The sequence below is a fragment of the Cinclus cinclus genome, chromosome 30, assembly GCF_963662255.1.
Source record: "Cinclus cinclus chromosome 30, bCinCin1.1, whole genome shotgun sequence".
Lineage (NCBI taxonomy): Eukaryota > Metazoa > Chordata > Aves > Passeriformes > Cinclidae > Cinclus > Cinclus cinclus.
The window spans coordinates 2,581,347-2,594,968 of NC_085075.1; the positions used below are offsets into that span (position 1 = coordinate 2,581,347).

A 13,622-nucleotide genomic window follows, 5' to 3' on the forward strand; every position below is an offset into this window, starting at 1 on the left:
TTTTGTGCGGCTTGGGGTCATTTGGGATAAACAGCTTTCCTGAAGCCGGGGGCTTGGTGGGGCTCTGGGTTTGTCTTTTAGTGCGGGTCGAGGTTTTTGTCTTTTTTTTTTTTTTTTTTTTTTTTTTTGGCCCGGGGATTCCCATGAACCCCCCCAAATGTTACAGCGAGGCTCAGGTGGGAGGGCAGGACGGGACCCGTTGGAGAAAACTGCAGAGGGAAAACTCTGAATACCTGAATGTCTACACAAGGTGTTGAACCACCTGCACTTGTTGTGTGTGAGGATCCTAAACCCACGAAAGCAGGAGGACCCCAGGTGCAGCTACACCTGGCTGGGATCCATTGTTGGGGCTCTGGGGGCTCTCCTGGCTGCTGAAATCAAACCAAGGCGAAGGTCTTTAGGTGTGGCTGTCATTAGAATTAAGGCTGCATTTTGAATTAAGAAATGGTGAGCATCAATCCAACCAGTGCCCCGTGAGCCCTGGAGAAGGAAGGGAAGGACGAGGGAAGCACAAACAACCCTGAGTGCAGCTTTCAAAGACCAGCAGATCACTTTAAATGTATATAACTTACATAATGCTCTTCGCCCCCCTAAATAAAACATTCCCCGCGGAGTGGGCACCGGCAGGGCCAGCTCCTGGCACCGAGCTGTCCCCTTGTCCCCTGGCGTGGCTCTGCCCATCACCGAAGGGCAGGCACAGCGGCTGCTCTGGCTCCTCGGTGCTGCCAGGGCTCAGGGGCTGCTCTGCCATCTGTCCCCTCGCGTCCCCTCCCGTGTCGCAGCCCGAGCTCAGCCCCAGTGCCAGGGGATGGTGGCAAGAGGAGGATGATGCTGAATTGCTGCAACGGGAGCGACATTTTCTGCGTTAAATACTAAGTATTAAAAGGTAAATTTAAAATTTATTTGCGTTTAAAAGGTAAATCGGGCTGGGATATTGAGGATGTGGTCGGAGCCACCCAGGGAAGTCAAACAACACCTTTGTTGCAACCTTTAAAATTTAAATTGGGAAAAGACGGGGTGACCCAGCAGTTCCTGTGTACCCCAAAACAGATCAGGGGGTGTTGGATGGAGCGCTGACTCTCGTCCCCCATGAGCTCCAGGCAGCAGATGCCCCTGGAGCAGCCTGGGTGTGCAGAGCAGGGGTGGTGCTGGCAGGATGCGTCCCCCAAAGCAGCACTCGAGCTCCCCAGAGCAGGAGCCAGAACACCCCGGGATGGGGCTGGGATGAGCTTTGAGTCGTGCCTGGGTCGGGGGGGGGGTTCAAAGCCCTGAATGCCTCCCCAGCCCCCCAAAATAATTCCTGGATTCTCCTTCAGGGCAGGGACTGGGGTTGGATGCCCACATTTCAGACTCCACCACTGGAGTCCTGCCCTGCCCCAGGACCTGTCTGAGCCGAGGATTTTTGGGGGAGTGAAGGTAACAGAACGACAGGGCAGCCAGGAGAAGTTGTTAAAACAAGATGGACATAACTTCTTTATTGCAAATTCCAAAGTAAAAAGATGTACAGTACAAAGGAACTCAAAAGTTCAGCCATGGAACTCCCAGCCCGTCCCTCCACCGCCTTCCTCCACCCTCCCCCAGCTCCATCCTCCTCCTCTCCCCAGGTAGAACAGAACAGAGAGTAAAACCAGGGGGGGCGTGGGGGGCACGAACAGCACGGGGAGAACACCAGTGTGGCCTGAGCGGGTGTCAGAGGGAAGAACTGGGCCTGCCCCGCAGCTGGACACAGCTGGACACAGCTGGACACAGCTGGGCGGAGGGGACGGGACTTGGAGAGCAGCGTTTTGGTCACCCCCCAGTGCTCCAGCGCCCCACCGTGCCTGCACACAGCTCCCGGGACCCTCAGTGCAGCCCACGCGGTCGCCAAGCGAGCCTCACAACACCCCTGTGAGGTAGGGAACGAGCCACAGCATTCACAGACGGGGAGAACTGGGAATCCTCCATCCCTGCGCCCAGTTTAAAGCAGCGGTACCAGTGTGTGTGTGTGTGTGTGTGTGTGTGTGTGTGTGTGTGTGTGAGACACGGGGAGGTGCAGGACGGCACAACCGTGCTCTGGCTTTGCTTTAACCGGCCTCAACCGAGCGGCAAAATCCACATTTTGTTTGTTTAACCAGAATTCACAATTGCGTTTCCTGCGCAAAATGATTTCCCGAGCGATCAAAACTGAAACACGAAAAGCAATTCCAAGGTGAAGCCTCGGCCACTGAGCTCTGGATTAAATCCATTAAATCATGCCCAGCACGGTCAGGAGTGGGAGCGGGCGCCAGGCTGGTGCTGGGGGGCAGCTGGGGGGTCACAGCCGCAGTTCAGGGCCCTTCAGGAATCGCCACTGGGGCCCAGTGCCCCAGTCCCTGTCGCTGCAGGGGGATCCCCCAGGCCCTACAAGGGAAGGGAAGCCCAGAGCAGGGGTGGGAGGCAGGGTCTGACAGCGCTGGGAGCACTGGGGGGGCAGCAGGAGCCCCCAGACCAGCCCCGCACGGAGCTGCTGCCCCAAAACCCCCAGGGAAGGACTCAGGGGGGCTCTGGGTCCTTTCCTGGGGTTTTTAGTGCAAGTGATGGGGGCTGTGGGTGAGGGGCTGAGGGGTGAGGGGGAACAGGTAAGAGGATAGAGGATGAAGTGGCACAGGTGAGGGGTTCCAGGTGAGGGATTACAGGTGAGGAATTACAGGTGAGGGGTTTCAGGATTTGGGGTTCCAGGATTTGGGGGTACAGGTGAGCAGTTTCAGGCTGAGCCATCACACAACAACGTCCTCCCCTGTCAGAGCAGATCCAGCACAGAGCATCCCAAACTGCCTGGAGCTCACCTTTCGGGGATCCCCACCTTTTGGGGATCCTCACCTTTCGGGGATCCCCACCTTTAGGATCCTCACCTGCCTAGAGCTCACCTTTTGGGGATCCCCACCTTTCAGGATCCTCACCTGCCTAGAGCTCACCTTTTGGGGATCCCCACCTTTCAGGATCCTCACCTGCCTAGAGCTCACCTTTTGGGGGATCCCCACCTTTCAGGATCCTCACCTGCCTAGAGCTCACCTTTTGGGGGATCCCCACCTTTCAGGATCCTCACCTGCCTGGAGCTCACCTTTTAGGGGATCCCCACCTTTCAGGATCCTCACCTGCCTGGAGCTCACCCTTTGGGGGATCCCCACCTTTCAGGATCCTCACCTGCCTGGAGCTCACCTTTTGGGGATCCCCACCTTTCAGGATCCTCACCTGCCTGGAGCTCACCTTTTAGTGGATCCCCACCTTTCAGGATCCTCACCTGCCTGGAGCTCACCTTTTGGGGGATCCCCACCTTTCGGGATCCTCACCTGCCTGGAGCTCACCCTTTGGGGGATCCCCACCTTTTGGGGATCCCCACCTTTCAGGATCCTCACCTGCCTGGAGCTCACCCTTTGGGGGATCCCCACCTTTTGGGGATCCCCACCTTTCAGGATCCTCACCTGCCTAGAGCTCACCTTTTGGGGGATCCCCACCTTTCAGGATCCTCACCTGCCTGGAGCTCACCTTTTGGGGGATCCCCACCTTTTGGGGGATCCCCACCTTTCGGGATCCCCCACCTGCAGGCACGGAGCCCCAGGGGCTGAGCCGCCCGGACAGGTGAGCCCTGCAGAGCTCCTCCCGCAGCTCCTCCGCTCCGCCGGGCAGCACAGAGAACACAACCAGGGAAAGAACTGGGACACCGAGACAACCTTCCCTTGTACCGTGAAAAGGGTAACTTTTATTTCCGTTTTCTTTTGCCTTATAGTAATTGTTAATCATGTTGGGTAAGACCGGTATGAGCCACCATGCAATTCCTAATACACGAATCTTCACTATTGAGCTTTTACAGCTTGAACACTTGGGTGGGTTTGGGATTTTTTATTTCTTTTTTTTTTTTTTCTTTTTTTTTTTTTTTTTGCAGCAGAAAAAAAAAAAAATCACTCAAACTCAGGTGTGGCCTCTAAAGAACACCATGGGGTTACCTGAATTTTTATTTTTTTTTTTTTCCCCAATGTTGGTTTCTGTATTTTAAGAAAAGGTGAAGAGGAAAGTGAATAAAGCAGCTTGGACTGGGTATTTCATTAACACCCTCCCCTCTGCATTTCTGGAGTCACAAATTAACTCAAAAAGGAGATTTTAGAGGTGGGGGAGGGAACTCCTTGTGGTCGGGAATTTTGGCTACACCTTTCTAACAACTCCCCCCCCCCCGCCCCCCTTAACTTGGCTCCCAAAACCCCAAATCCAGAACAGGAATTCCGTGCTGGGATTTACAGATTTGGGAGGGGGACACAAAAGTCCCTGAGACTTTTTACCCAAAATTTCCTCCAATTTTGGCTTCACTCAGTGAAGACCCCGAGGGGAGAAACATCTGCCCTGGGGAGGAAACCAAAAAAAAAAAAAAAAATTAAATTAAAAATAAAACAACCCCCAAACACCCTTGAACTTTTTTTTTTATTTTTAGCAGAAAAACCAACTCCAGCCAAGATCCAACTCCTCCCTCCCCTTCCTGCTCAGGAACCTTGTGTCCCATAACGATAAAAACCTTAAAAAAAATTAATATGCATACAGAGTTTGAAGAGATTTTTTTTTTTTTTTTTTTTTAAATTTTAAAAGTCGTGGAGCAGCTTCATGAGTTGCCAACGCACCAAGACTCAGCCCAGCCTAAGAAAAATTTAAATTTTAGCCAAATCTTGCATAGAAGTGGTCGACTTATTGCACATTGGAACCCAAAAATGGACACTTTTGCTGCTGCAAAACATCACTTGCAATAAAGCTTTTGTTAAAACCTATTTGGAGGGGATTGGGTTTTCGTTTGGAATTTTTTTGTTCTTGTAGTTTCTTTTTTTCTTTTATTCTTCGGGGGATATTTCCTGGCTATCTAAAATCTAAGGACAACAGAAAAATCTTAAAAAAATAAAAATAACCATGGACAATGGCATAAGCCAGAAGCCATTCTATAATTTTTGTAGTTCTTTGTATTTACAAAAAAGGCATGCCAATAAAATAAAATGATATATTACAGTATTTATAATATTCTCTTAAAAAGTTCAACCACACTTTTGAGCTATTTTTTTTTTCCTTTTTTTTTTTGTGTTTGTTTCTTTTTTTTTTTTTGTGCTGTTTACAACGTAGCCTGTACATATGTATGTAGATTTTTTGTTGTTGTTGTTGTTTGTTATATTATTATTATTATTATTATTATTATTATTATTATTATTATTATTATTATACATCCCATCCTAGGAGCAAGAGGGGCAGGGCAGGGCAGGTCCCTGCTGTGGAGCAGAGCTCTCCCCTGCCACGGCAGCCCCGAGGATGCCAAGGTGGCACAGATGGCTGCTGGATGGCTTCCTGCTTGGGTTTGGTTCATTTTAGGTGATTTCTGGCATTTTCTGGGTTTATGGGATTGTGCAAACTGAGATTCATCATCGAGCTCTGGCGTCTTGGGTTTTTGGTTTGGTTTTTTTGGGTTTTTTTGTTGTTTTTTTTTTTTTTCCCACTAGTTTGGGTGATTTTTTTTTTTGTTGTTGTTGTCTGTTTTTTTTTTAATGTTGTCCCTTGTGTGAATTTTGGTTTCACCTTGGTGGTGTCACCACCCTGGTCCTGAAGGGACACCCCAGCCTGAGGGGGGCTGGCCTGAGAAGAGGCTGGGGACACCCAGGACTGAGGTGGGGACACCCAGGACACATCTGGGACCCCCCAGGACACATCTGGGACCCCCCAGGACAGAACTGGGGACACCCAGGACAGAACTGGGACCCCCCAGGACAGAACTGGGGACACCCAGGACACATCTGGGACCCCCAGGACACATCTGGGACCCCCCAGGACAGAACTGGGGACCCCCAGGACACATCTGGGACCCCCCAGGACACATCTGGGACCCCCCAGGACAGAACTGGGGACACCCAGGACACATCTGGGACCCCCCAGGACACATCTGGGGGTCAGGAACCTGCTGCCCGTGGCTCGTGCTCCTTCTGCTGCAGTGGGGCCACCCCAGGGCCAGCTCTGCTTGCCCCCAGCCCCTGGGCTGGCAGATGGGGGGGAAGCTGAGGGCACCTGGACCCTCCTGGGCTGTACCCCCCAAAATCCCCTCCTGGCTGCAGCCCAGCACCCCCAGGTCCATCCCCCCAGCCCCACCTTCCACCCCAGGACTGGGGGTGAGCTCCCCAAATTCCTACCAGCAGAGGGAATGTGCTGCTTTTGGGTTTTTTTCTTTTTTGTTTTGTGTTATTTTGTTGGTTTTTTTTTTTTTTTTTTTTTCTTTTTTTTTACCATTCATCTCTACCAAAAGAAGCGTCCACACTGCAGGATGGAGGCTGAACAATAATTAATATTAATGCTGAATATTGCAGGATACGACTGACCTTGCTTGGCTGGTTGAAGCCCTAGGGTTTGGATTTACAGTGACATGGATAACAAGCCATTCCCACATTTATCCTCTCCCCTTTGGCGAGGTCCAGAGCAGCATTTTGAATTTTGTACTGTTTCAGGGCGCACAAAAAAAAACTAAAAAAAAAAAAATAAAAAATAAAAAACCAAAAAAAAACCCCCATGGCTGTATGGAAAAGAAAGTCAAAGTCCTTAAACAGACACACACAATTCATTCACCAGCTTCTTGGGTTTTTTTTTAACGTTGGGGATTTTTTTTTTTTTTTTTTTCCTTCAACTGGCAGGTTCATGGAAGATTTTTTTTTTTATGAACTGGGACTGGTGGTGGGCAGGAGCATCACTAAGATTTCTCTCCAAATCAAGTGTGCAGTACTCAGTGGAGTGCCTGGAATTTATGGCTTAACACACCTGTGTGCACAGGTGAGTGTGTGTGCCCTGGGTGTGGTTCCTCATGCATGGTTCCTGGTCATGCCATCATGCAAAATTCGCTTCTACGTTAACGAGCACTTTTTGTTTTTTTTGGTTTTTTTTTTTTAATTTGTTTTTGATTTTGGTTTGTTGGTTTTTTTTTTGGGTTTTTTTTTTTTTTTGGGGGGGGAGGGTGATCAGCCCGAGCTGGCTCCAGGCTGAAGGTACCCGACTGCCCCATCTCCCAAACCAATAAAGCCCATGAAGAAAGTAAAATGCAAATAAGAAACCTCAAATAAACCGTGATAACTCGGTGGGCTTAATGGGTGCTCTGGTTTTCTTTTTTTGTTCTACTTGTTTTAACTCTTTTTCAATTTTTTTTTTTTCACTTTTTTTTTTTTAATTTATATATTTTTTTTTTGCTGCTTAACTAAATGCAAATCTAGTTTTGCATGAACAAACCCATTACCATTGTGACTTCTGGGTTTTCCTTCTGAGAATAATCAACAAAATGGGAAAATAAAATCCATTTGGGGCTGCTTTGGAAAATACATGAATCCCAGCAGCAGGTTTTGTTTCTCTCTGTGTGTGTGTGTGTGTTTATTTTGCTTGTTTGTCCTAAGTTGCATTGACTGATGTGGAACATGCAGTATCCACCTGCCCAAACAATAGAAAATCCTTTTTTTTTTTTTTTTTTTTTTCCTTTTTTTTTTTTTTGTGTTTAAATGTTTGTTTACAGGGTCCTTTAAACAGGTGGTAGGTCACTGCTTTAGATGCAACGCTGTCACACAGTAAGCAGACTATGTTTGGTATAAGATCTTCAGGTAAGTGTCTCCACAGCTCTTCTGTATTGATATAATTCAGGAAAAGTTTGTAAACAATCTTTTTTTGTTTGTTTGTTTGCTTTTTTTTTTTTTTCCCCGCTTGCAAATATTTTAATAATTCATACAATTCTACTATTTTTCTTTTCAATTCTGTGTGCGCGCGTGTGTGTTTTGTGTGTGTGTTTGTGTGTGTCTCAACACTTGTGTTCCCTGGCGTCTTTTTGTCTCTTTGCCTTTTCTCTCCTCCCCTCCTCGGCCCGTTGTTGTTTTTCCTTCTCGGGTTTGGTGACGCTGTCGTAGGAGGGCAGGGACGCCGTGGAGGGGGTTCCTTCTTTTTTCTCCCTGGTAGCTCCCCCGTTCTCCAGTTTGGTGGTGGCAGACCTTCGGCTGATGAAACCCCGCCGTGCCAAACGAGCCCTGTAAGCCCTCTGGATCACCACCGCCGACACCTCCTCCTGCTTGCGCCTCAGCGTGGTGGTGATGGGCTCGTAAGACACTTTGGAAGGGTTGGAAGCCACAAACCTCTCCTCCATTTGTTGTCTCAGGATATCCAGCTCCCCGCTGTCCCCCAGCACGCGTTTGGTGAAAGCGAACAGGATGTCCAAACAGTGAATCCTGTCTCCACTTACCATGGGCAGGTCCATGGCGATGAGTTCGATGGTGTTGGGTTTTGGCACGCGGAGGGGATGCTCCAAAGCGTCGGCGAAATCCGCCAGCTTGCTGTACTCGATGAACTGCGTGGCGTCGGGGTCGAACTTCTCCCAGATCTCGTAGAAAGTCTCGAAGTCGTCCTCGCTCAGCGGATCCGCGCTCTCCTCCGTGGCCACGCTGAAGTTCTCCAGGATGATGGCGATGTACATGTTGACCACGATCAGGAAGGAGATGATGATGTAGCTCACGAAGAAGAATATCCCCACCGAAGGGTTGCCGCAGTCCCCCTTGAAGCCGCTGCCCGGGTGCTCCTTGTCCAGGTCGCAGTCCGGCGGCCGGTTCAGGATGGGCAGCAGGAGCCCGTCCCAGCCTGCCGAGGTGGTGATCTGGAACAAGCAGATCATGCTGTTGCCAAAAGTCTCGAAGTTGAACATGTCGTCGATGCCGGCCTCGTGCTTGACGTAGGCGAAGTTGGACATGCCGAAGATGGAGAAGATGAACATGACCAAGAAGAGCAAGAGGCCGATGTTGAACAAGGCGGGCAGGGACATCATTAAGGCAAAAAGCAGCGTGCGGATCCCTTTGGCTCCCTTGATCAACCTCAGGATGCGGCCGATGCGAGCCAGGCGGATCACTCGGAACAGGGTGGGCGACACGAAGTACTTCTCAATGATTTCAGCCAGGAACATCCCTACAGGAGACAGGCAACAAGTGTGACAGGGGAGACGCTGCTTCCCGTGAGCCCCAGCGAGGGATGGGGCACGTGGAACGCCGCGGTTGGGTTTCCAGAAGGTGTTTGGGAACGAAGGGTCTCGTGCTCAGGCAGGGAAAACCTCCCGAGGGGCAGCTCCCATCTCTGCTCCCTGCGACGGGGACAGGACACGAGGGAAGGGCTGGAGCTGTGCCAGGGGAGGGTTAGCTGGGATATCAGGGAATGCTTCTTCCCCCAGAGGGTGCTGGGCACTGCCCCAAGGCTGCCAGAGCTCCAGGAGCGTTTGGAAACCACTCCCAGGGATGCCCAGGGTGGGATTTTGAGGTGTCTGTGCAGGGCCAGGGGTTGGACTGGATGATCCTGGTGGGTCCCTTTCCCGCTCAGGACACTCCATGATTCTGTGATTTTAGGTCTTAACGCTCTGGCTCCCAAAATAGTTCTGGACAGAGAGGGGAAGAGGTTCAGCTGCAGAAGGATTCATCCCTGCTGGGTAAGGAGCTGATTCTGGGAGCGTCTGCTCCCAGTGCCTGACCCTGCCGTGGGAGCCAGGCTACAGCCCCTGCTCTGACTCTGGTAAAACTGGGTGAGATAAACCTGATTTCAAGCAGCAGAACAAACTGGGGCTGACTTTTAGGCTGTGGGATGGTCTGAAGGCTGCTGGGTTGTCACTGTGCCTTGTGCCCTGCCAAGCTTTACTCCTGTTCATTCCTGAGGCTGGGCATTTTTTGGAGGTTAGATGCTTAAAAAAAAACCTCAAACCTGTTGGAGGAAACACGGATTTAACATTCAAAAAAAAAAAAAAAAACCCTGCAAACTGTGGTAGGAAGCCCAGCAGGGCAATTTTCAGGGGTTACCGAGCATTGAAATGATCAGAGTGTTAGTGTGGAAACACAATCACAGGATGATTACATGCAGGTGCTTTTACTGAGAGCTCTGGGAGTCGGGGTAAAAACCCAAATCTGACTCCGACATGGATTTGAGATGAACATGTTTTTATACCCTTTTCATTATATAACTATCTATTAATTCTTAAACCCATCTTGTTCTATTGTATACACCTGTCCTGTAATTTTCATCAGGTGCCCCAAACACCTTTTCTCATGATTCTTATTACAATTAAACAATAACTATATTCAACTACCAAACAATCGTATCATTTATCAATATGATGATTACACAGGTGCAGTTTCACCTGATCTAATTCATTCCCAGTTCCAGATCCCCTTCCCAGTTCCCATTCCCAGTTCCAGTTCCCTTTCCCAGGCCTAGCTCCCATTCCCATTCCCAGTTCCAGTTCCAGTTCCCATTCCCAGTTCCCATTCCCAGTTCCAGTTCCCTCTCCCAGTTCCAATTCCCTTTCCCAGGCCTAGCTCCCATTCCCAGTTCCAGTTCCAGTTCCCATTCCCAGTTCCAGTTCCCATTCCCAGTTCCCATTCCCAGTTCCAGTTCCCTCTCCCAGTTCCAATTCCCTTTCCCAGGCCTAGCTCCCATTCCCAGTTCCAGTTCCCATTCCCAGTTCCCATTCCTAGTTCCAGTTCCCTTTCCCAGCCCTACCAGCCCCAACCTTTCCTACCACCCCCTAAATCTAAAATTCCCAGGATTTTAGAAACATTTTAACCCTATGCTATCAAGACGGGGCAGATAAAAACTTCAATTTTTACAAGACAGATAAACTTTGAAGTGATTTGCTCCACACAACTGGAAAGGAATTTCAGAACAGAAGGGGGAAAAGGACATCAGGAAAAATTCTTCCATGGTGCCTTCCTAAAGAAGCTCCAAGAAAACCTTGAGATTTTGTACCCTCTGGATACCAAACCAGCCTGGCACTGAAGACCCCAGTGCTGCCCTCACTTACCCACGATGGACAGAATGACAACCACGAAGTCGAAGATGTTCCAGCCGATGGTGAAGTAATAATGGCGCAGGGCGAACATCTTGAGCACGCACTCGCAGGTGAAGAAGATGACGAACACGAAGTTGATCCAGTAGAGGATGTCCTCCATCTGCTTGCTTTGAGTGTCTGTCTCCACCATCATGGTCACCATGTTGAGGCAGATGAGCATCATGATGACGATGTCGAAGGCTTGCTGGGTGACGAAGTCGAACACGGCGCCTTGGACGCGGTTCTGCGGCACAGCGGGGACAGGGAACAGAGGTTGGGAATGGGAAGATCCCCCAAGATTGCTGTTGGTTTGGAATGGGAAGATCCCCCAAGAGCACGGTGGGTTGGGAATGGGAAGATCCCCCAAGAGCGCCGTGGGTTGGGAATGGGAAGATCCCCCAAGAGCGCCGTGGGTTGGGAATGGGAAGATCCCCCAAGAGCGCCGTGGGTTGGGAATGGGAAGATCCCCCAAGAGCGCCGTGGGTTGGGAATGGGAAGATCCCCCAAGAGCGCCGTGGGTTGGGAATGGGAAGATCCCCCAGGAGCGCCGTGGGTTGGGAATGGGAAGATCCCCCAAGAGCGCCGTGGGTTGGGAATGGGAAGATCCCCCAAGTTGGTTGGGAATGGGAAGATCCCCCAGGAGCGCCGTGGGTTGGGTTGGAGATGCCCTCAAAAGGGTCTCAGGTCACGCAGCCCCTGTCCTGTCCAGCCCGGCTCTGGCGCAGACTCCGGGCCCAGGGTGGAATTCCCCCCTGATTTATCAGCAATCAGTGAATTATTTCAGCACTGCTGGAGGGAGGGATGAGGTCTGGCAGTACTGAACGAAGCCCTCACGGCAAACCGGGCACGAGTCAGCCTGGCCAGGGCACAGGCAGGAAAATGTCATTAATGGCACCCCAGTGTGCTACTCCGGCCCCTAACAGAACAGCTTCCTCTATATTTATATATTTATATATTTATATATTTATATATTTATATATTTATATATTTATATATTTATATATCATTAATGGCACCCCAGTGTGCTACTCCGGCCCCTAACGGAACAGCTTCCTCTATATTTATATATTTATATATTTATATATTTATATATTTATATATTTATATATTTATATATCATTAATGGCACCCCAGTGTGCTACTCCGGCCCCTAACGGAACAGCTTCCTCTATATTTATATATTTATATATTTATATATTTATATATTTATATATTTATATATCATTAATGGCACCCCAGTGTGCTACTCCGGCCCCTAACGGAACAGCTTCCTCTATATTTATATATTTATATATTTATATATTTATATATTTATATATTTATATATTTATATATCATTAATGGCACCCCAGTGTGCTACTCCGGCCCCTAACGGAACAGCTTCCTCTATATTTATATATTTATATATTTATAATATTTATATATTTATATATTTATATATCATTAATGGCACCCCAGTGTGCTACTCTGGCCCCTAACAGCACAGCTTCCTATTTACATTTATTTATATTTATATTTATATTTATATTTATATTTATATTTATATTTATAGTTACAATTATATTTGTATTTACATTTACAATTATATTTGCATTTATATTTATGTTTATATTTCTATTTACAATTACATTTACATGCCATTATTCACAGCCCTCCTAACAGCACAATTTCCTTTGTTTTATATTTTTACATTTACAATTACATTTACATTTACATTTATATTTATATTTATATTTATATTTATATTTATATTTATATTTATATTTATATTTACAATTATATTTACATTTCTATTTATATTTATATTTACAATTATATTTACATTTCTATTTATGTTTATATTTCTATTTATGTTTATATTTCTATTTACAATTACATTTACATGCCATTATTCACAGCCCTCCTAACAGCACAATTTCCTCTTTTTGAGCCTCTCCAGCCACAGCTGGGGAAAGATGTTTTATCCAGAAATCATCTCAGGGACTGAAGCCAAATCCATCTTTGCTTTTGTGAGAGATGGAGACTTTGACAGAGCAGGGGAACGAGCTCAGCCCAGAATGGAGAATCCCCAAACACCCACTGCTCCCACCCCAGTCACATCTGGGGATTATTTTCTACATCCCACTGATGAATTAATGAACACCAAACCCAGCACAAATATCTGAATTTTTTTTTTTGATTTTTTTTTTTTTTTCCCCCCAAGAGCGAGGTGGAGTCCAACAAGAGCTGCAACAAGGGATGGTTTTGGAGAAAAAAGCTCCTTTGAAATCTACTCCAGTTTGGTTTTTTATTTTTTTTTTTCTCTAATGTACTCACCAGAGGTCGGGGAATGGGTTTTTGAGGCTTCTTTGAGCCCAGTTTTTTCATGGCATTGTAATACTTCTTTTGTTCTTCTGTCATGAAAATATCTTGACCTCCAAAGTAAAGGGGCGAAAAAAAAGTAAAAAAAAAATAAATTGTTACAACCAGTTCATAAAGCAGAACAAAAAAAAAAAAAAAAAAAAAAAGGAGCAAACCCCAGCTCAGACAAGAAAGAAATAATTCACATTAATTCCCACTGGTCTTTCTTTAAAAATGAATTTTTTTTCCTATAAATGATGTTTCACTGCAGTGCCTCCTTCCCCATCCCTCTCTGTGAGGTGTGAGGGAATTTACAGGAGCCAAAATTTCAGCTGGAATGGGAAAAAACAAACAAACAAAAATAAAAAGGATATGGGAGGGAGAGGTAAGGAGGATGTCTTGTTTCCAATTTATATTTTAGTCAAGGCAT

The 13,622-nt window shown here is 47.7% G+C and overlaps 1 protein-coding gene across 6 annotated transcripts in view; it reads right to left on the minus strand.

Annotated features, from left to right (window-relative positions):
* Positions 1-7,267: 7,267 nt before the first annotated feature.
* Positions 7,268-13,622, minus strand: part of SCN8A (sodium voltage-gated channel alpha subunit 8) — a 53,737-nt gene continuing 47,382 nt past the window's right edge. For all 6 annotated transcript variants that reach the window (XM_062510863.1, XM_062510865.1, XM_062510861.1 and 3 more), the window contains 3 exons: positions 13,169-13,273; positions 10,826-11,096; positions 7,268-8,949 (listed from right to left, as the gene is read on the minus strand). In XM_062510863.1, the coding sequence (XP_062366847.1) occupies positions 7,802-8,949; positions 10,826-11,096; positions 13,169-13,273 (1,524 nt within the window). In that variant the 3' untranslated portion in view covers positions 7,268-7,801. The remainder of the gene's footprint in view (positions 8,950-10,825; positions 11,097-13,168; positions 13,274-13,622) is intronic.